Source organism: Erpetoichthys calabaricus, chromosome 9 (assembly GCF_900747795.2).
Source record: "Erpetoichthys calabaricus chromosome 9, fErpCal1.3, whole genome shotgun sequence".
In the NCBI taxonomy this organism is placed as follows: domain Eukaryota; kingdom Metazoa; phylum Chordata; class Cladistia; order Polypteriformes; family Polypteridae; genus Erpetoichthys; species Erpetoichthys calabaricus.
The window spans coordinates 150,336,466-150,360,412 of NC_041402.2; the positions used below are offsets into that span (position 1 = coordinate 150,336,466).

Sequence of the window (23,947 nt, forward strand, 5' to 3'; positions counted from 1 at the left end):
TTGGCATAGGTTTTATGCTGGATGCTCTTCCTGATGAAGCGATCCCTAATTTATCTGGGCTTGGGACTGGCACTAAGACCACACTGACTTGTGGGACCCTGGTGGCTGGGATCAAGTGTAGACGGGAATATAAATGATCATATTAGAGGGACAACACAGGTAAGACCAAATGAGAGAAGCCTGATTGAGATGGTTTGGGCACGTGCAGAGGGGAGATGAGGGGAACATCGGGAAAAGAATGTTGAGGATGAAACCGCCACACAAGTGGAAAAGAGGAAGACTAAAGAACTCTAAGAGAAGGTTTATGGATGTGGTGAAGGAGGACATGAAGGAAGTTGATGTGGCAGAAAATGATGAAAAAGATTGATTGTAGTATTACTAAAAAACTTTCTTGATCATACTGTGTGATCATGTATTATAGGATGCTTGAAGCCTACTACAAAAAAGACAGCAGAGAGTATGTAGAACTTTATTCTGTTGGGTGTTTCAACTTTTTATGTAGTGTCCTCATTCATTCTGGAACCCAGATAGAAAAAATGAGAATTGAGCTTTTAAAGAAAAAAAAATCATTTCGAGGGCAGCACGGTGGCGCAGTGGGTAGCACTGCGGCCTCGCAGTTAGGAGACCCAGGTTCGCTTCCCAGGTCCTCCCTGCGTGGAGTTTGCATGTTCTCCCTGTGTCTGCATGGGTTTCCTCCGGGTATTCCGGTTTCCTCCCACAGTCCAAAGACATGCAGGTTAGGTGCATTGGCAATTCAAAATTGTTCCTTGTGTGTGCTTGGTGTGTGTGTGTGCCCTGTGATGGGCTGGCGCCCTACCCGGGGTTTGTTTCCTGCCTTCCGCCCTGTGTTGGCTGGGATTGGCTCCAGCAGACCCCCGTGACCCTGTAGTTAGGATATAGCGGGTTGGATAATGGATGGATGGATGGAAATCATTTTTAGCTTGATGCAAATCAGCTCCTATTTAATTTTTAATTCTTACATTTTTCAAATACTTGCTAGTAATTTTCTACTTTTTTATTGTATTTTTTCATATTTTAGCATTGTATCACATAACGTCAAATAAAAACCCACAGTAATAATGGTTACATTTTTATATGCAAGTAACTAAAGAATCTAGAGTGTCATGGATTGTTGTTGGTGTTGTTTTTCTTAAGAGCTTCTGTTTAAGTTTTATTTCAGTTGATTATAATTATCTGATTTTATTTATAAGGAAAAGGGTGCGACTGCTGATTAGGCAATCACTATTAGCAGCCTCTTTTGAGAATTTTGTGGTCTCATAGCTTTTTGTTTTAGTAAATTTTCAGTTTCCTTCTTTCTTTTATTTCTTTTTTAATTTGGACCTTTTGTTTTGCATATCAATTAATAAAATAACATTTCAGTTTTCATTGTGTAATTATGGTTCTGTAGACACTGGTTTCCTCTTTTCTAAGTATATTCATAACACAGTGCATGATATTAATGACTCCTTAAACAAGATTATTAATATAAGAATATTCTTTATATGGGTACTCCCAGTATAGCATGTATTGTCTTTCAGAACATTTCTATTTAAGCTTTTAAATAATCTTGCCTGCTGTGTTAGTTGTAATATTGGATTACTTTAATAATTGTTCCATTAATTCAAAACCACATTTTTATATGTCCTATATTTGTATTTAATCTGATTTATTAGATTAACATATATTATGTGTATTGGCTCTTCCATAATTACATTTCTTTTCTGCTTCTCTGCCTACATTTCTCTCTGATTCAACTGTGCCTATCTGTGTGTTCAATGATGATGAAAATCAGATCACACTCCCAAAAGGCAAACCCATCTGCAAACAAACAGAAATAGCATTGTATAGAAAAATGGAAAATAAATAAAGTAAATAACTTTGCCTGCAAAGAAGGCAGCTGGGCATCAGGAACGAATATGAAGAATCAGCTAGCTTAGGACAGACTGAAATTATGGTTTACATTCACAAGGAGAACAGATGAATCCTTAGTCCTTAATTGACAATTTAGTAACTAGAAGACACTTTAAAAATACATTTCCACAGAATATTACAATAGACTAATATTTGAGAAAAATTTGTAAAATATGGCGGAACTGGATTAGGTAAGTTTGGAAAACTCTGGTATGACCAGACCAAAGCTGCTAACTAATGTCTTATGGGTAATAATTATGATTAGTGTATTTTATGCATTGTAATAAAAGCCAAGGGTGTCCATGTAGAGGTCTGCATTCCTATAGAAATCCTGCAGGACCAAACATTTTTTTGCAGGACTAAAATTTAAGAGTAGTAAGCTTACGCAGGTGATTAGATTTTATTTCTGTAGTTGGGAGCAGGCAAGCGGGCAGAGCGCTGATGAACATCTCAGAAAATTCTTCAAAAATAAATATATATGTGTTATTTTATTACTATCATTTATTATCAATGTTCTAATCAATATGTGGTGGTGTCTTTTTTATTTTTTTCAAATGAATTATTCCAGGCATTGTGGTGCATTTGCAGAGCAGTTTGTAAAGCAGATGCACAATTTAGATTTCTGGTTGGAGTATTATTTTATTTTTTTTCTTTCCTTCGTATATATTACAGCTTACTTTTGCATGAATGGAGTTAGCAGTATATTATGCTGTGTTTGGGCCAGCTCATATTTTGCATGGTGAATAAGTTAGTAATGTGCATTTTAAATGTGTTAGAGGTATGAATGCCAATGAAGGCATATCAAGCTATTAGGATGATTAGATTTTGATTTGTTTAGTTAAATGAAACTCGTCACATGCCGTCATGTAAACTGGATCTTTATTAATTCTTTGGATCAAACAATTCAACTTAAGTTATATGTCTTTGATTATAAACTGTTACTTAGAAATCATGATTACATCTTGCCTGAAGAAGGGGCCTGAGTTGCCTCGAAAGCTTGCATATTGTAATCTTTTTAGTTAGCTAATTAAAGGTGTCATTTTGCTTGACTTTTCTCTACATTCATAATGGCTAACACGGTACGACGCCCTAATATTAGAAAACTTTATAAAGACTTGCAGTGTTGTTATTTATCTTTGATAATGGCAAAAAAGGAAAAACACAAAGGCATAAAATTGTAATTGTCATTTTTTTTTAGCACAACAACATTCTTCTAAAACAAAGTTAAAAGTGCGTCAGCACCCCCACTGACAATGGCACTGTCTGTTTTTACCACAAGGCCTTATTAATCTGAAATATAAAATGCTCCTTTTTAATAACGGTTTCGATTTTAAATTGAATCCTGCTTGTACAATGGAATGATTAAACAAAACAGAAACACCACAAGGTCATTCAATCAGTTACTCACACCAGGCTTTTGTGCCTCACATATATACACAGAATGAAGGCACTATATCGGCATTCATAGGTTGACAGCATTTATAAAGCCAAGCCAAACATTTTGTTTACAAGTTTTTAAACGTCAAATATGAATGTTCAGTGTCACAAACCTGCTTGAATAAGAAGGAACTCTTTGGAATCTTGTCCTATGCGGTTAGAGGCTGTGCAGTTGTAATTGCCAAAGTCACTCTGGGAATCAGGAGTAATCTAAAATGAAATAAATGGCAAAAGAATAAAAAACTACTAACAGGTAAATACATAATTAACAAATTTTATTATCTGTACAGTGTTTTATCTTAAAAGCAAGGCAGCATCTAATAAAAAAAAGAGTAAAGCAAAAAAGGTTTGTGTTAAGTGAACTTTATATTTATATCTTATAAACAGGAATTCATTACTCCACTTCCCAGTGATCCCTCAGGTTAGGTCTATGGTTCAGGAAGCCATACCAACTCAGTTGTGACACATTAATTGGCATTAAAACATTAAATGAGGCATGAAAAAGAGAGACACTAATTTGATTGCTCGGTTGAGTGTACCATACATATTAAGAGCTCTTAACAGTGAACACCGTACAAATTGCACCTTTATATTTTAAAACAGGAGCTACTGGTGTGTGTGTGTGTGTGTGTGACTGTGTCCTATAATGGACGGGCTCCCTGTCTTGAGGCTGTCCCATGTTGCATCTAAGATTGCCAGATGGGCAGTAGCATGCCATGACCATGAACAGTACAAGTACAAGTGTTGCAAAAAGGACTAATGATTAATGTTTGCTTAAAGCAGTCTAACAAGATGTAATTCATAGCAGACTACGTCCTGAAGACCCCAGAGTGTTATCATCTCTCATGAAAAAATTGTACAGTTCTGATAAAAGGACACACCCTCATGTCCACCAGGTAGTCCAGCCGCATTTGTCTTGACTTGGCATTGTAAGAGCAGAATACTATACTATTATATTAGCAATATTTAGATATTTTAAAATTTATAGGTTAGAGAAGTTCAGTATTTATTTGTAAATTTCTTTGTAAATATGGTAACATTTTTTACAACGTGATTTTTAGAATTTTATTTTATTTTTTGTATTTGCAAATGTGTATAACACTCATAGCTCCATAACAAAAACAAAAACTTTAGATTTGACTTCACTACATCTTATGTCCAGTCTTTTACACACCCACAGTCACTCACTCCAGGCTGCTTAACAGTTTGTCACACATGCGTGTCAGAGGGTCACCCTTCGGTCTCACGCTCACCTAAGGTACACATAGCCAGCAATACCACTCCGGGATGAGAGGGGGCACTGGTGCTAATCATGTCCTCTACCCTTCCCTCCACATTGCTGAGAAGACACCCTGGTCTGCTGCCTGTTAAGTTCTGAGGCTGCTGAAAGGAGGTGTCTTTCTGTGATCACAGCAAGCACAGGACAGAGCTCCATCCTCGTGACATACGTTCAAAGAATTCTTCGTTTAAGCCCTAAGTAGCAATCTGCTTTTGTTTTGTTGTGCACATGTGCCATAGAACTACTGTTTATTTTGAATTTACAGAAATCCAATGAAAATTAAACAGGGATGACTGTGTTGGCACCCCAACATTTATTCTCTCCAACTTGTCATCCCACACGCGACCACAAGTGACTTGTTAACCTACCCTGCACGCCTTTAAGGTGTGAGAAGAAAACTGAAGGACATAACATGCTATCATCACACAAAGAGTATTCTGACATGATGTTTGAGCTCAAGACTCGGGAGTCGGGAAAGTGCAGTAATTACCACAGAATCAACATTTTAAACTTATTTCTTTTGCCAATTTAAGCTTATAATACACTGTGGCAAGCGGCTGGGGGTTGCACCCAGCTGGGATGCATGGAAGGACCGGAGGAGGGATTATGCCTCCTCCAGACCACGAGGGGGTGACCGTCCTGGTGGCTTTGGGGACCACGGGAACAGAGCTTAGAAGCTCAACCCTATGGGGGCTGTTTCAATGCCTGAGGAGCCCTGGCCCTCAGCACTTCCGCCACACCTGGAAGTGCTGGGGGGAAGAAGACCAGGGACACCCGGAGTGCTTCCAGGTGCACAGCCGGTACTTCCGGCACACTTGGGAGTGCCGGCGGAAGCTAATCGGGTGGCACCTTGAGCACGTCCGGGTGTATATAAAAGGGGCCGCCTCTCTCCATTCGATGGCTGGAGTCGGGAGGACGAGAGACGATGTCTTGGAGGAGAGGAGTGGAAGTAGACCTCAGAAAGGCAAGGCATTGTGAGGCCTGGGCTTTGGGGGAGTTTTGGGATTGTGTGTGTTTCACTTGTGTAAATAATGTATAATAAACGTGTGTTGGGTGAACTAAAGATGTCTGCCTGTCTGTGTCCGGGCCAATTACCACAACACCTACAGCAGTTTAAAGTTACTGAAAAATACAAAGATTTTTTAAGACTCCATTTTACTTTATGCCTAAATTTGGTGCTCTTCTGCAGGTGCCCAGAATATCTTATTTCTGCATTTGTTTAGTGAGTAAATGGTAAAAAAACAAATTTTGTATTATTTTCTTTAAGAAGCTTTCTTTTATGGGAGTAGTCTAGATAAGTGAAGAACACACAGTTTGACACACTTCATCTGGAGTTAAATATACTGTTAATAACCCATCAAAAACACTCCATATCCCCATAGGTCTATTGCATCCTTTAAAAAAAATTTACTTATCTAATCAGATTTTGTTTTTTGAACGGTGGGGGCATCAATTTTAATTCATTTAAAATGTAAGCTGATGGGTGGCACGGTGGCGCAGTGGGTAGCGCTGCTGCCTCGCAGTTGGGAGACCTGGGTTCACTTCCTGGGTCCTCCCTGCGTGGAGTTTGCATGTTCTCCCCGTGTCTGCGTGGGTTTCCTCCGGGCGCTCCGGTTTCCTCCCACAGTCCAAAGACATGCAGGTTAGGTGGACTGGCGATTCTGAATTGGCCCTAGTGTGTGCTTGGTGTGTGGGTGTGTCCTGCGGTGGGTTGGCACCATGCCCGGGATTGGTTCCTGCCTTGTGCCCTGTGTTGGCTGGGATTGGCTCCAGCAGACCCCCGTGACCCTTTGTTCGGATTCAGCGGGTTGGAAAATGGATGGATGTAAGCTGATAAAATTCCTCCTGGAAAGCTATTTTATATATTTTGAGCTCTCTGGGGTGAAAAATGTCTACTGTTCTTTGTTCTAAAGCTGCTTGTTCTAATCTTCACTTTCATGACCCCCTGGTCCTACTGTCCATATTAACATTAAAATACTGCTTGGATCCGCTTTATTAAACCATGTGGGAGTTTTGAAGATTCAATCTAATCTCTCCCCTAGCCTAATCTATGAGAGGGTCAAGTGGAGGTGATCCTCTCCCATGAGTGCCACTCTATTCCAATATATCTTTTGCTCATAATTTTACTTTAAAAAGGTAATGATGTCCAGAACTGAATATAAGAATCCGATGAAATGGCAGGAAGGATTTCAATTTTTTATAATAGCTTTCAGAAGTTGGATAAAATGGGAGCAGGAATTAGTAAGTGCTTCCATGGGTAAATTGAACATTTTTAGTATAAAATCCTGAGTAATTTCAAATGACTTTGCATCAACAATCAATATACATTAGTCAAAGTTTTGAAACACGAGTCTACCAATAATTAACCATAAAGAGAAAGACAAACCTCCAGAAGGCTGCTAGTTGGGGTGTTGTGAATCTTGATGTTGGTGGCATTGGAGCTGGGAAGCTGTTGGCCATCTCGGAACCAGATGACAGAGGCTTGTGGGTGAGCCAAGACCTCACAGGTAATATTGACAGGGTTTCCTTCCCAGGTGTACACTGCTACTGTGCCTTGGAGCTTTGGGGAATCTGAAGGAAAAAAAACCAATAATACAAAGGTTAATAACAGGCTCAAAATGTAAAGATTTCTACACTACATGACTAAGATTTCAGAAGCAGACTTATATAATGAGATCTGAGGATGGAAAGCTTCAAAACATGTTCTCAAAGTCTCAAACTTGTATTATTAGGTTTGTTTAATTAAACATACCTTGTAGTGTTTAGAGCAGCATAATGAAAGTGCGTTTTGTTTTAGAGATAATTCAAAATGATAGCCTTTTAATAGATAGAGGTCTGATTCATGTAACACAGAGACTGCAATACAAAAACCAAAACAATATTCTAAAGTCAAAGTAAAAATACCAATCCAAATTGATTACCAAGCTAAAACTGTTTTTTATTCTGGTTTCTTTTCTTTTTCATTGGTCACATTAGCAGTAGGCTGACAAGATTGTTTTGGGTTTTTTTTGCTAATAATTTTGGACACATCTTTGCTGTATAACAAATGTGCAATCATTCTTTGGCATGTAACATGTATCACTGTTGGCAGCAACATGGCAGTGCCCATAACGTCTTAAACAAACTCTAAACAAACAAAAAAAACAATTAAAATTAATAACAACTAAGCAGCAATGGTAAGTAGTCCAAAAGCAAAGTACAATAAATCAAGATGTTCAAACCACACTAGAAGTTGTATCAATACTGATTTCTGATCCTGACAGGTACTATAAATGTGGCAAGTAGTTTCATGTTTTTCAGGTAGAATACTACAGTTGGCTGAGTATACAGTACATATACTGATTACTTTACCTTCACGCAAGGTGAAAAAGAGAACATCAGCCTGCCTTATTTATTGATTACCAGTGAGCACATGGCTACTGGACAATCACAAAATACTTAAAAATAGAATATGGGGATAATATCTCAAAGTAGATCATCAAGCTTTCAGAAATGCCAACCAAGTAGGAATAAAATAAAGTCTAATCAAATATAAAACATACAGTAAAAAAATATTAATGCACCCCACTAATCAAATATTTAGATCACTGCTAGATTATACAAACAGTTGTGATTAGGTCTTTTTGGCTTTTACTGAAGGTTTTATAGTAAAAGTCAAAACTCTTAAAACATTTTGAAACTCAGCATCTTAGGGTTTAACTTGCAGAGATCTGTAATAAATTGGTTCTGTATATCATCCATCCATATATCTATTTTTGAAAATGTTCTGTCAAATTCAGGATCACAGGAAGCTGCAGTTTCCCATGACATCATTGTATATAAGGCGGACATGCAAATGCCTCACAGAATATGACTGGGATAGGACTCAGCACCAGCATAAAGCAGCTATGAGATGGGAATGTCTGCCACTCTGTTGGCCTTCTTCATACACTTGTCTGATTGTATTGGTAACAGATCAGAAGATGTGTATCTAGCTTTACACCTTTATATGCTGGGATTTACTTATAGAAATATTCAACCCAAAAATTATTTTTTTGATATGTTACATACTCCATGTAGTTTGTAGTGATGGCTGAGAAAAAATAGTTAATCTCATGTTTTCATGCAGAATGGAGAGAAAAAAGTTGATATAATAGAAGCCAATTCTGAATACTATACAATGGCAAAGGATGTGAAAAAATCTACGAAAAAAAAAGAAACTTATTTCTTGTGTCACATAATCTCCGGACGGCACGGTGGTGCAGTGGTAGTGCTGCTGCCTTACAGTTAGGAGACCTGGGTTCACTTCCCGGGTCCTTCCTGCGTGGAGTTTGCATGTTCTCCCCGTGTCTGCGTGGGTTTCTTCCAGGCACTGCGGTTTCCTCCCACAGTCCAAAGACATGCAGGTTAGGTGGATTGGCGATTCTAAATTGGCCCTAGTGTGTGTTTGTGTGTGTCCTGCGGTGGGTTGGCACCCTGCCTGGGATTGGTTCCTGCCCTGTGTTGGCTGGGATTGGCTCCAGCAGACCCCCGTGACCCTGTGTTCGGATTCAGCGGGTTGGAAAATGGATGGATGGACATAATCCCCATTGTCAGTCATCTAGTCATATGCGCAAAACACATGTTATTTTGCTACAACATTGTTAGTTAGTTCCATAATTATCAGCACTAATCACAAGCAAGAAAACCTAAATCCTTATGGGCATCACTTTTGAATTGAAGGTCCACTTTTCCTCTCATTTGTGAGTCAAGAATCCTGTCATCAAATCATACAGTGACTGCCATTAGGCTTTAGTTTGATGTTTATGATGTGCACTGATTATTCTGGAAGTGACTATTTAACAATGTTTTAGCAAAAAAGCACGTATTTTGCTCCGTTTGTGTATACGACTAGATAACTCACATGTGACTTATCTGATACAAGTAATGTCTGTCTTTTTTTTTTTCTTCAATGTTTTTCACGCTGTTTACTGTTGTACAGCATTGGTCACTATTGGCTTCTATTATATCAGACTTTATTCCTCTATTCTGCATGAAAGGATGAGACAAAAAATTCTCATCCACTACTACATGAGGTAAGTAACGTACTGTATAAAAATAATATCAATTTGGGTGGAGTATTCCTTCAACTAAAAACATTTCTAACTGTTCTAAAAGCAACTAGCATAATTCTAAATGGAATAGAATAATCTTGCTTTCCATCTGTTTTAGAAACACAAAAGTCAAATTGTACATATACCTTTCAAAGCTGCAGCATTGTGAAGAACAACATAGTGGCAGAGTTTAAGTAGTTACACCCGAGCTTCTACATCTGCGTGGTGAAAACAGCATATGGGTCAGTATATAATGCTTAAGTAGCTTTGCCTCGAGGGTGGAAGTGCTGCAGGGAGAGCAGATTCTCAAATCATTCAGGGTGAAAATCTGCCCTGCTCCCAGTGCTGCCAGGATATGCATGGCAATACAGCAGGTAAGAAAAAAAAGGGATAGAGAATGTCTGTGGAGTTTTATAAAAACAACAAAAAGTGTCAATCGTATGTCTTATACATAAGCATTAAACTCTTTCAAAAAGAATAAGACAAATGGTACATATTTTCTTCAACTCATATGTCATTTATATTAGAGAGTATGAATAGTGTAACTGTACTTTCTTTTTCAGGAAATTTGTTTAAATGAAGGCTTTCATGAAAACAGCTGTGTATCTGAAATATCTGTATTCACTTCTTTTGAAAGGGCCAAATTTCAACTCTAGCAATGAATATTTTATCTTTAATTACATAGTCTCAAACTGACCCCTAACTGGATTATCACGAGGTAACCCTTGTATTAATTACAATTTGAAAAATAATTTTAGGAATTGTAAAATTCTGATTTTATCATTCCAGCAAAGCTGTTTTAGGGGCAAGAGACTGAAATTAATCCCATTAAACACACATCTCAGCCAATGCCATTTCATTGCCAAATCAGAAGAAATGCTACACTGATTCTGAAACTGTTCATTACCTTTATCGATATTTACAGTTGCATTTTAATTGATACTGAATGTTTATAAAGAATTGCAAATGTTCTTAGAGCCTGTTTCTTCTTTTCTAAACAATTAATATCATGAAGGGATTTGTTTTAAAAGAAGATCTATAAAAAGACATTACAGTACTAATCATATTGCTCTAATAAAGAGATGAGCTCTATTTTCACTAAATATAGTTAAGGCCATTTGCCTATGATAAATGTGTGAAGTGAGATGAAATGTCCTGAGAGGCAAAAGCAAGTATTTTGGGTGTTTATATTTTTTTCTTTGTTTATATGTATTTGTATGTAGTCCAGCTGCAGCACCAAGGTGCCCTTTACGGGGCAACAAATTGGAAATCCTGAACGAAATTTAGGGTAGTGCGATGGCATAATATTTAAATGCCTAGGAAACATGTAGACCTCCCGTCCTCAAGTGAAGCTTTTGTTTAATACCAAGTGTAATGTTCTAGCCCCAGTAGTTCTCAGGTACCAGCAGGTTGGCACACCGTATATGCTTGATGGTCAGCAGGCACCACAGCTGTCATTCTTCTTATCACGGAAAGTGCTTCTGCAATTTACTTAACACTCAGCAGATTGCGCTGCTCTTCTTTTTCTTTCTGCCATGTCACCTTCTCAATCAGTTTGCCTTAGGAAAGACTCAAACCAAAATAACTTTGTATGGGTTGACACTACTCCAATTCTTTGCTTCCCAGCATATATGACGTCAAAACCTTTCGATTAAGACCAAGATCAAGGTTCTAGCCACAGAAGTTCATGAGTAATTGTGTGACAGACACAACCCTTAGTATTTTATATATATAGCCATTTGTACCTTGCCTCATTTCAAGTATTTTTAGTCAGTTTTGCATAAGAAGGAAACTATAAAAACCTGGATGTACATAAAGTTGCAAATAATTAAATAATTCAAAATTAATGTCAAAAAACAAATATAAGTGTTTAAAAATCTTTAAAACCTAATCACATATGCACTAATAAGTTTAGTTTTCACCTCCTTCTCGCTAAGATCATCCCACATACACTGTAAGCTGGCTCATCTCTGCACCCATGAAGTCACAGATGCTGCAAACATTTAGCATTTGTATTTAAATAAGCCTTTCTTTTATATAGTGCAGCCCTTTCTCAATTCAAACTCATTCTACTTTTAAACAAATGCTTCCTGAATCACCTTTTCTTTTGGAGTGATTCAACTCTGTAACCATTTACTTCTCTGAACATGCATAAAAATCAAAACATGTAAGAGCCCCAGGAATCTATTCCTTATGTATCTTACCATACTGCACAAAACAAAATCAGTCCAAATGACAAAAGCATGTATTTAGAAATGGTGCACATCAAAATGGTTCTTTAAGTACAGACTTGTCTTCTGTATGACAACAGAAACTGAAATTATTGAGTGACTGTGACATTACCAAGGGCACTCTGAGGTGTTACGTGGTTGGCCCAGGATTTATCTAGAAAATAGAAACCAACACAGTCAGGCAGGATCGTTTAGAGAAAATGTAATGGCTACAAATTAGGAATCATCCTTAGTGTAGTTCTACCTGATACCTAGTGTTAAAAAACAGCACTAATCTTCAGATTAATATATTTTATTTAAAAGCAGTATGTAGTGATTGCTGATCATTAACCTTAAAACATAAAATTGGTATTTTAAGCATTTATTCATTTACATTTACCTCTGTTTCTAAAGGCCTTTGCAGACTGATGAAATGCATGACATAGAAGTATGCCTCTCACTCAGCCGATAAATCCTACACTTAACCGGATCAAAAAAGAGTATATGAAAGATGCTTTGAACTTGACAGATTGTTGTAGATAGACTTTTGACTGACAGTCTTGTTAAGCTGAATAAGAGTGCAGTCATAAAATACAAAGCAGGAGTGTGAGCATTTCCCTAAATTAGAAAGTGCAGCTTTTGATTCCCATGGGAAAATAACCTTGAATTTGTGATAATGATTCAATAACATTTTTGTGTTTTGAAAAAAATATAAGCTCTGGTAATTGGGATGAAAACAAGTAAGCCAGGTGCTGATTTTGGAGAAAGAAAGAGGGAAGAAAGGTGTTTTTATTACATATTTTTCAGAGTATTTTCTTTTAGCTTGAAAATGAACACTTCTAGTTCATTTGCAGCTTGTTGCAAAAATGTATCTTTCTTTTAGTTCAGATGTTCTTTTTCTGACACTTTTGTAAAGAGCTCAGCTCACTGTCAAAAATGGACACTTAAATGAAGCTTTCTATTTAATTAAATTTCCAACACTTTCCAAGCAGTTTTATATGCTGCAGACCATCTTTTTTCATTTGTCAATTAAGGATATAAATAATTTGCAGCTAAAGTAAAAAAAACATCTGGGAATTGTCATCCAGGACTGAATGAAGACTACACAAAGACTACACAAACCCACCCAGGTGGTCTAATACTGTGCATTGATTTTATTTGCTGCTTTTGGTTTTGATGAAATACAATGTTTTAATTGAAAGCTTTGTCTGATTGCTATTAGTGTAGCCGAGAAGCACGATTCTCCATGCCTTGTCCACCTGCAGTCTCTTAATGGCACAATTGTGAAATACTCAACTGATGGTAAAACTAGATTCAAGTAAAGACAGTCCCAGTCAGCAAGTAGCCTGTCCATAGGGATAAAAATATGGGGTACAATACGGACAGTGAGACAGGTTACAGCTGTATAGCTGGGTTCGACATTTCTTCCTATCCTCTTGTAGCAAGTGTGTTGCATTTTTTGGCTTAAAAAATGACATTTATTAAATCTCAACTTTCTAAAGTAAAATGTGCAAAACACTAAAAGTACAAAGTCAGAAGTGTAGGAAGTATAATAATGATACAAATAAAAATAATAATAATAATGATAGAAATAATGCTAATACCATATATACTGTCAAAATGTGTTGTTCGTGTGTGGTGCATCTTGAAGCATGTTTAAATACACAATCCAATGTCACAGTCAGGACAATACTAGCATGATTCCTTAGGGATTTTCTTTCCAGATTGATCAGCTTGTGAACAACACACTGCACATGTGCGATTGACACGAGCGTTACTTCGGATTCATCAGAATCACTTTCGATTTCACTGTCCGCTTCAATTTTACTGCCTGAAGACATATTCACTTTGTCATCACTGCTCGTATCACTGTCAAGAGCATGCAATACATGGGTTGCTGAAAAGCATTTCTTACAAGAAGACATAATGAGGCTAGGACAAGATACGTCTGCACTGTTGCCCACGTAACACTCAAGCCTGTCACTTGCGCAACACACGACTATATCATTTCCCGAGCAGCACTCGCCACTAGGGTTGTTGGCACTTTTACAGCCCGAGTAATCCTCGGGTTCACGCTTAGGACTAACAATTTTAGTACTGTTTTTACAGCTCGAGTGATGCTCGGGTCTAAAACTTAGGAGGTTAAGAAAAGAATGTAACAGATAAATTGATACCTTTCATGTTAAAGGATCTGATAACACGATAAAACAAAGAGCATAATCTACATCGTATACCCAAAAATTCATGCTCATGCCAATAAAAACTACCATTCATCTTAGTAAAAAAAATCTGAACAATTGCACAACTTTTAGGAACAAACTGTGTGTTCTATACAAGTATGTCATAAAGTGCTCATTTCATGAGATCTAAGACTAACTCAAAACTATACAATTTCTATGCATGATTAGAAAGGCTAATACCATATTTAAAAGAACAGCACGCTCCACAACATCTTATTGTTCATTCTATTACTATATGTGCAATAATGTGTTATTACTGCTCTTCCCAAACATAATTTCTCAAATAAGAATTTAATACATTTAAGGTAATAAAAATTATCTTTCTTCATCTTCCACAGTTACCAATAATGCTTTTGACATGAGTTTAAGAGTACAGTTTTGGATTTCAATTTAATTCATCTATAGTTTTTTATATAACACTTGTACCTATGGGTGAGTAAGGCAGGATCAAGCATGTGCCGAAAGAAATTTCTCAGTCCAAAAATTTGTTTTAAAAGATTTAGTGAAAATTCAAAGCACATAGTCCACACAAGAATAAAGAAAAAATGTTGTTACTCATGTAGAATAAAGGGCAAAAAAATGGGAAGAAATGTTTCTTCTATAAACATAGCTTTTCTTGTCAATCCTCAGTTGTTTCTATACTTAAAGATGCTTTACTTCTTCTTCAGGACGCACTAAACGTATATTTACTGGAGCACGTTAACTTTCATACTATTGAGCATGTAAGGCACGATTTAAAACTGTTTACCCTCCATGCATTACACATGGCAAGGCAGGTCACTAACTATAGAGGGGCAAGAAGTAGTTAGAATATACTGTCACACACGTGCGCATGGGAGGCATTTAAAGGGCTTGAGTAAGAGCTGTTCTGAGTCATACCGGGATGTGGCAGAGTGCACTGATTCTTTTTCTCCCTTTCCTGCAGACCATTCATGGGAGATTCCACCTGGCCCTCTTGATGTCACTTCCGGGACCGAACCTATGGAAGAAGACCTTGCCAGCTCCGGCCCCTGTGATGTCACGTCTGGGCTCGAGCCTATGGCTGAAGACCTTCATGAGCCCGACCCCTTTGATCTCACTTCCTGTCTTGCCCTTTAAAAGCCTTCACCTTTTTCCTATTCCCTCAGTTCTGTTTTGAACTCGGTTTTGTGCACATTAGTGCTGTATTCATTTCTCGACATTGCAGCCAGGATACCAATTATACGGGTGGCTGCCCCAAACCTTCCTATGACTCTGTGTGGAGTTTGTGACAATACCAATACAATTCATCTTGTGGGGGTTACAAGAACCTCTCATAGATTATGCACTAATACATAGGCAAACATTTAATAAAACTTAAATAACTAACAAATGGCTCTTACAACACTCTTCTGATGCTTAAATTCACTCTCTCTGTCTCTTTTGGGACAAAAAACTAGATTGTTCGTTTGAAGGGTATTCCAAGGTAATTGGCATGAGAAAAGAACGCTCACTTGTTGTAAGAATTTAATTCTGAACAATCGTATGGATAAACTGCAACTGTCATGGACCTTTATTGATAATAGGTGCATTTGGTGTCCCAGAAATCATAAGCAGCAAGGACTGTTGGAACAATACAATTCCCTCAGGTACTCTGAATGCAGCACATCTGAGGGACCATGGATGCCTGTGTTACTCTATAAGGTATGGCAGCTGTTGTGTAAAAGCTATTATGCCTGGCTCTTTCAAGATGTTTCACAGCAGCAGGCTACAAGAAGCTTTCTGGCAATGATATATGATAGAACAAGTCTTGACCACAGGAATGATACCCATTCATACTTTTGGTCCAGAAGAGATTCCAGTCAGGATTAAAGGCTAACCCATACCAGAAAGCTACTGAGACTAGATTTTCAAGGTGATCAAGGGTTCACTGGCTTGCATACCAGATGAATTGCTCATCTATTATCCTACTTCCAGTTCTGCAATGAGCAGCTCTCTGACTCACACTCCTTCTACCCTAGCAGGAACCATATAAGACAAGTTTTAGAGAAAGTATAGAAATTTGCAAAGAGTCAACATGGTTACTTTGCTTTTTGTAAGCTGATAATTTGTGTTCTGCATTGGATCATTCCTCCATAGTTGTCTTGAAACAATAAACACAACCTTAACATACTTTAAAACATTATTCTGGGTTTGTAGAAAAACAAGGTAGCACTTTTGTTAGTACATCATGGAGAAATATCTTTGATCTCCTTAAATTTGGCCCTGCCTTCACATATTATTGAAGGTTGCACATCTTTAAAATGCATAGATAAAATGGTCTGAAGACTAACTTGTGGCCACTTTATGACATAATATATGGATCTCTTTTTTCTTTCAATTATTATTTAATTAAATTTCTCTGCAGTTTCAAATGTATTATGCAGTCCCTGTACACTGACCTAAAGTCTCCTTACTTTTATATTTAGTCATAAATTCTCAAGTACACCTCTGACTCATAAATTCTCACATACAGTTCAAATGGCCTTTATTTGAACATCTTTGATATAAATTGAATCCAGATTTCTACAATGACCCATTGTCCACTTCATTCAAGTGCATTGAATAAAGAAAAGGAACAGCTATTATGCCCACTGTTTGAAGTTTGTGAACATGCTGCTTTCAAAAAAAGGTCAAGATCTGGACCTGAGCTAGCAGTGCTGGGCAAAACACAGAAACCCACTTTTGATGCAACACCTAACATTCATATTAGGACAATCTCAGAATCTTTCCTATATATGACTTTGGAATTTCAGAGTAAATCAGAGTACACAATATAATAAACAATATAAAGACTAGGAGAACATTCAAAATCCAGAATGACAGACACTAGCTGGGAAACTGAAGCCAACATTCTAGTGCTCAGAGGCAGGAGTGCTCACCATTCTTCAACTACATTTGTTCAGCTATATGTGAATTGTTCAAGTATTATTAAACATACAATACTGTACATTTGTAGTATAAGCAGAATGCCCAAAGTTGGCAGGAATAAGAAATAGCATCTACCATAGAGAAGGCTACTTACATGGGCAAAACTAATACTTAGTCACTCAACTGAATTTAAGTTTGTCAGATGACAGATTTTAAAACAGCTTTGATGGTTTTTAAAGCAAAAACTGGAATTGCACTTATATGCAAGATACCATACACAAGGAAGACATCATTCATGTTGGCCGCAGAAGGACTTTTTCATGCCCCAATGTTTTGTTTCATGCACAAGGGCCATGTAGATTTCAGGTTTATGCTTTTACAGGATTATAAACTGCAAGGTTTTTCAATGCCATGCAGAGGCGTAGCTAGGGGACAAACTGAAGATTTTGCACCCCCTCCTGTTTGCCAAAATGCAATGGGGAAAGGAAACAAAATTTTTAAAAATGTATTTAAAATAATAGTATTTTAAGAAAAAAAATTCATATTTTTTATTTTAAATAGTTTAAAATTTTTAAATATTTTAATTTTTTAAAGCACTTTTATGCGTATATTTTCAAGGTTTCACTAATCATGTCAGTAAGCGCGACCTGTTTAATAACGTCAAAAATGTTTCTGGGTGGGAGTCAAGCATGTTAGAGTAGTGGAGGGGATAAATTATTGTCTGTTGGGTATGTTTTTTATTTACTTTTTAGTGCATTTAAGAATGGAAAGCATTTCATTCTAAAATTTCGTAACATCAATTTGGCGCCCCCTGGATGCTGCGCCCGGGGACAGATGTCCCCCCTTGCCCCCACCTAGCTACGCCACTGTTGCCATGAGATTAAGTCTTACAACACACATGCCTAAGTTATCATTTAAAGACAATTATTATTAAAAATTGTTTTTTTCTAAATTGTAATTGGTATTATTTGTTCATTTTCTCATCTACCCACTCATTTCCAAACATGTCAGCTCTTATTAACAGTAATAGTGACTAGAGGTTATCCCTGCACCACAGGGTGTAAGGCAAAATGCTGTCCAGGACCGGTCACACTCATTCACTATGGACTAATTTAGAGACACTTGTTAACCAACTGTGTATGTCTTTTTTAAATGGGGAGTAAAACTGGGATACCAGGAGACAACATTCATGACCTCAAGAAAAACGTGCAAATTCTATATAATGCCAAGCCTGGAGAAATAAACAGCTCTTTTCAGTACTGGGTTAACCACGGCTAACCACTGTGCTACGAGGCTGCCTTTAGGGAGTTAAGTCAGATTCATTCATTGTGGTTGTTAGACTCCATCAAGAATTTGTCTTGTCACTGATCCTGTTAGTGGTTTTCGCTGACAGGAAACCAAGACACAGGCCAGGATGTGAGGACATCCAGTTGGGAGGCTAGGGGTAGCATTGTTGCTTTATGCAGCTGAGGTTGTCTTCTTTAATTCATCTGACTGTGACCTTCGACATGCACTCCAAGTGATTCACTGCCAAGTATAAACTGGCAGGGATGAGGACCACCACCTGCCAAGTCTGAGGACTAGGTTCTCTTCTCTGTTCAGGTGAGGGGGGAGAACTGCCCTTAGTGGAGCTCAAATTTATAGGGATCTTGTTGACGAGTGAACTAGAGCAGCGGCAGCTGTCCTGTAGGTTCTGCATCAGCCCTTTTGGGTGAAAGCCAATTTACGAGTTGATCTACATCCTTGTCCTCACCTAAGGTCATGAGCTGTGGGTAATGAACAAGAGAATTGAGTACAAGTATTAAAAATGAGTTTTTGTTTTTGTATTTCCCCAGGGCAGCTGGGCTGACACTCCATGACAGAATAAGAAGCTCAGCAATTTGGGAGAAGCTCAGAGTGGACGGCATACACAGGGCATGCTGGAGAGATCTTATCTCTCGGCTGGCTTGGGAATGCTAGGAAATTACCAAGGAAGAACTGGGCTCTGGAACTCAGGACAAAGAAGTGTGGGCTGACTGGTTGGCCTGCTGTCACTGCAACACTCACCAGGAAAAACATTTTTAGATGAGGAGATAATAATATAACACTATTGTTTCACTTTATCTTGTATTTGAATACAGTGAACTTTTTTATTTAAATTATGTTAAGAAATTTCTATAACAAAAGAAGAATGGTGAAGCAGTAGTTAGTGTAGCTCCAGGGATGTAGCTGTGATTCCTGATATACTCACTGTCTATACAGAGTTTAGAAATTCTCTGTTTTTTTGTTTTTGCCTTTTTTTTTTGAGTTGGGGGTGTTCTTATTACATTCAAAAGATACGCAGATCTCAATGACTGTCAAGTCTAAACTGACCCCAACTGAGTCGAAGTGTGTGTCCCGTGATGACCTGACATTCCATTCAGAGTTGGTTTCTGCCTTGCATACAGTAAATGTTAACTTGATTAAGCAGATTTGAAAACACTTGAATGTTTCAATGAATGACTATTGCTGCTTGAATGGATATGCATTTTGAGTGTTATGGTCTGTTCTGAGTCTCTCTCTGGGGTTTCGTTCTTTGCCATTTATGCATTTTATTTTTTCTCCAATTTTAATGTTATTTCTATTAATTATTCTATAATTAGCAATTACCTTATTTAAATTTCTTTTGTTTTTTTTTAATTCTGTCCTCTCTGTCTTTCACTAATCATGTTAAATATTTAATTCAGTTTGATGGGGGAGAGGCAAGAACCTTAATTAGATTACAGGGCAAAGTGCTTTAACCAGTCTCACTGCAGCATCTGGGGACTATTTAATGCAGTGGCATTAGTTTGTTTGCTCCCCTTCACATTTATGCCTTAGGTTTGTTACAGGTTTTATTTATTTTTTTGCTTTTGTACCTAGTGATTCTATTATAGGATTCTGTTTTAGTATTCCAGTCCTCTGCAGCACAGGGAACAGAAAAATCAGAAAATATATTGATGAAATTTGTGCCATGTATAAAAACGTGCAGTGTATTTTTTAGGTAGCTGGAGTTATCTTTCTTCTGTTCTTTTATCCCAGTTGTAATTTTCTGTTACAATTCTGCCCATCATTACCAAATATTGCTCCTTTGTAATTTAAAAAGAAAACGTAATGCTTACAGTGTACTTCAAGGAACATGGATTTAGAATCTTGTCCAATAGCATTGGTGGCAGTGCAAATATACTGTCCGGCATCTGTATACTGAATATTCTTGAGAGTCAAAGAGGAAACTCTGGCATCACTCCGCACTATGAAACTGCCATCCAAAGTCTAGGAGAAAAAGGAAAAGAAGATGCACATTAGTTTAACAGTGTTTACCTGCAATATTATTGGTCAAATTACATTTTCCCGGCAGAAGAATTGTCTCTGAAGGCCCTCTCATTGTATGTTTTAATACTATCTATTTTAAAACACAAAAAACATCTGCATTCTCAGCCTTGCTTACTTATAAAATTATCTGCCCCTATTTTGTACAGTAGTACTGCAGCCATTTAAATACCCTCATTCAAATGCTTAGTTTTTACTTCTGCTGCACCCCCTTAATTAACGTTCTTTAAGGAAGTCAGCCAGTGTAGTCTCTAGTCACAATGCACATTAACACCAAACCTCTGGCTAATTTCTTATTGAACTGATGTCAACAAGTTTTAAATTTGTTTTTTTCTCAATTTCTTAGTAATATGAATCCAGCAAACCAAGACAAACACTAATTTACCTCCAGTAAACAACACTCTTAGAATGTAGTTGATGTTCATGCATAATCATTTCTCTTTTTTATGAGAACGTATCAAATAAACCCTGCAGTAGAGAGGAAGGAACTGTGCATGAAATGCAAAAAGAAAGGTGTGAAATGTCAGTTTAGTACAGCACAGGAGAAAGCAGGGGGAGCAAATGGACGGTGTAAATGGTTGATGGTAATTAGTCAGTGGCAAATGTCAGAATCAGAAAAAATTATAAGTCATTAATATATGCCAGAGAACGTTCAGGTTCATTCCTCTTTCTTTCTCTCTCTCTCTCCCGCTCAGTAAGAGATAGCATTAGAAATAGAAAAGGGGAAAAAAGGTATAAGCATGGGTACGAGGTTACCTCTGGATTGCTAAGGTAGCCAGCTTAAAGTTCCATAAGTGCTGACTGGTCTTAGTGAACTTGGCTCCCAGACCTTCACATCTGTTTACCATAGAACCACTAAGACCTAAGAGATCCTAACCTTCACTATTTCCTAAACAGTGGAATGCTATATGGATTGTGCTGTAGATGCAGTAACAATGGAAATGATCTACACATACACGTTCTGAAAGAGACTTTGTAAGCAATCATTATAGCTCTAGCAGCTAAAAACAGAATGCCCCTGGTCTTAAAGGGGTGGAAGGAGGAGGAAAATTGTATTCATGATCATTCTCGTTGACTACCTATAAATGCATTCTACTGTATAAAGTAAAGGCTTTCTTTGTATGCAGAAATGACTACCAAGGTTTTACTTGAACAATTTAAAAGCTTCACAAAATACATATCACTGCAAAATAATCCAAACTTGGCTGAAGTCATACAAATGCAAAAAGGGAAGGGAAATGTGTGAAGTGTGCTTCCAGTAAAACAGGTCATTTGAGCTCCATTGATCCACCACCTGTGTATTCATAACATGTCAATAGGTAGCTAATGTCGAATAAGTTATATGCTCTTCCACGTTTCTCAGAAATGATTCATCAACATTTTGTATATGTAAAGCGGACTTTCTGAATATAAACACCAGCAGGCAAAATTAATAATCCCATTAATTTCTTACCTCACCTCCAGTGCATCTGCCACATCACCTTTGTGGGAGAATCCTTGTGCATGACTTTTGACAGGAAATCTTTTTTTTCTTCCAGATCCACATTGGGACAGTAGTTTGGTGATTACAGGCATCTACTGGTTTATGAGCGGTGTATGATGAGGTACATACATATTTGAACTTTAATGTCTGTCCTCTTGGAGTGTAAAAAACCCTCCACTAATGTCCCAAATGGAGTTTACATCAAACTGTTTGTGCCATGATTTTAACTATTGAAGGATTTCTTTCCTTATGTGGTATGTTGCATCATGCTGGATGTGATTAGCGTATCTATCATTGTAAAGCCAATAGGGCACATTATCAATTTATGACACTGTGATTGCCATGTAATTTACAAGCAAGGGATTGTGGATTATCTCTGTCAGAACTATAACAAAAAATAAAGGGAAAACTCTGTGACAGAATTAATGGTTTTGTTTTAAAAATTTCAGATCCCCATTTAAAGTTTTTACTAGTCTTGAATATACTAAATTTTGCTTGATCGATAAACCCCTTCTTTTCTTTAACTTTTGATTTCTGTTCAGTGTTTCAATCTCAAAATATAAATAAAAAGTAAATACAACCAAGGTTTTACCCTTTTCTTTATGGAAAGAGATTGTCATTGGTGACAGTATGTTGATTAAACTATCCTCTTGCATATGCATTATTCACATTTTTTCAGACGTAATGGCTGGTGTCTGGCTATTATTACAGAGTTGAATTTTTTAAAATGTGCTACATATTATTTTTCATTTTTGCAGTGGGGTACAATGCTCCAGCGCCCTCAACACTTGGGCTGCCACTGCTAAAACAGATGAGGTCACGTAACAATAGAAGATGAACCCTTAGCCTTTATATTGCATCAATTTTATTAAGTGGGGTAGCTTTGCTTATATTATAGTTTGGAAATCATTGCAATGGTTTTGTATTGGGGTAGCTACTTACTTAGCAATGGCACTGTAACCTTGTGAAACACAAATTAAATACAACTAAGAATTTTGAGAAGAGAGAGTTCAGGTTTCAAAAGAGGTGTTCATTTAAGTGTGGAATGTTTGAATCAATATATTACAGTTTGAATTGTTTGAGGTCCTTTTCATGAGCTGAGAATTTTCAGCTCATAATTTACAGAAGAATGGCCCACTAGGGCTCTTTTGTTACTAATAAGACAAGAACACCGCACATTGCTTCTTTAGTTATTTTACTTTCCCACAAATTATGAAAAAGACCAGAGAGATGTGGCAACTTAGTAATGTGGCTTCTTTTTAAAACAGAAGTCCTAATTTGGTGAAAATTGGAAAATTGCCTAAATTTTGTCTGTAGAGACTATTTAAGCCTACATTAATTTTGACACAGAAGAAATTTTTTGCACAGTGTACCATTTCTGAATATAAAAATCATTCTTGATGTCAATTTTTCCATGCTGGCAGGCACCGTGTCAGCACCTAAGGGATTTAGAGTGAATGCTAATCATCCCGTGCAGCTTAGGAAAGCTGTCTGATCAGTAGACTGCCAGTTCAACCTCTGGTCAAGCAACATTAAGGATCTTGTCTGAGGTACCATAGGGAGTTTTACAGTAGCCTCCGAGGGAGTTTTAACCTGGGAAATGTAATGTGTAAAGACACTTAATCAGGGAATAACATGCAGATAATACTCTAGGAGGCTTTGTCAGCTTCACAATTCAGTACTAACTTAAAGATATATCTTTTCTGTGTGGATTTTCCTGGGCTTTTACCCATTTGAACATTGGCCTGCATCTGTTTATCTGACTTATCACATTTAATGTAAGGTACAGTTTGATATTCATAAGCTATGTCAAGAAATATGCAGACCAAATTGTTTATTTATTAGCTTTTGCTCATTTGAACATTTCAGGGTGTCAATGCAGTTTGGTAGCAGTCAATTGCACTTCTGTTTGTAGCCTACTCACTACTCATCAGTAATTTTGCTTTGCTTGTGTGAATTCCTGGTTGATCTTCTGGTTTCTGCAAACATCCCAAAGTCATATTAGTTGAAGTAGGTTACATAATTAATTATACTGGCTTGGTAATGTAGATATGTATAGTAGATTACCTTTTCTTTGTAAACGGACCAAGTCTGATGGAATTTTGTTGCATAGGGGAATG

The 23,947-nt window shown here is 37.3% G+C and overlaps 1 protein-coding gene across 9 annotated transcripts in view; it reads right to left on the reverse strand.

The window, feature by feature from the left end:
- Positions 1-23,947, reverse strand: part of ncam1a (neural cell adhesion molecule 1a) — a 765,634-nt gene that overhangs the window by 112,817 nt on the left and 628,870 nt on the right. For all 9 annotated transcript variants that reach the window (XM_051932379.1, XM_051932377.1, XM_051932380.1 and 6 more), the window contains 3 exons: positions 20,137-20,287; positions 7,014-7,198; positions 3,462-3,558 (listed from right to left, as the gene is read on the reverse strand). In XM_051932379.1, coding sequence (XP_051788339.1) covers positions 3,462-3,558; positions 7,014-7,198; positions 20,137-20,287 — 433 coding nt within the window. The remainder of the gene's footprint in view (positions 1-3,461; positions 3,559-7,013; positions 7,199-20,136; positions 20,288-23,947) is intronic.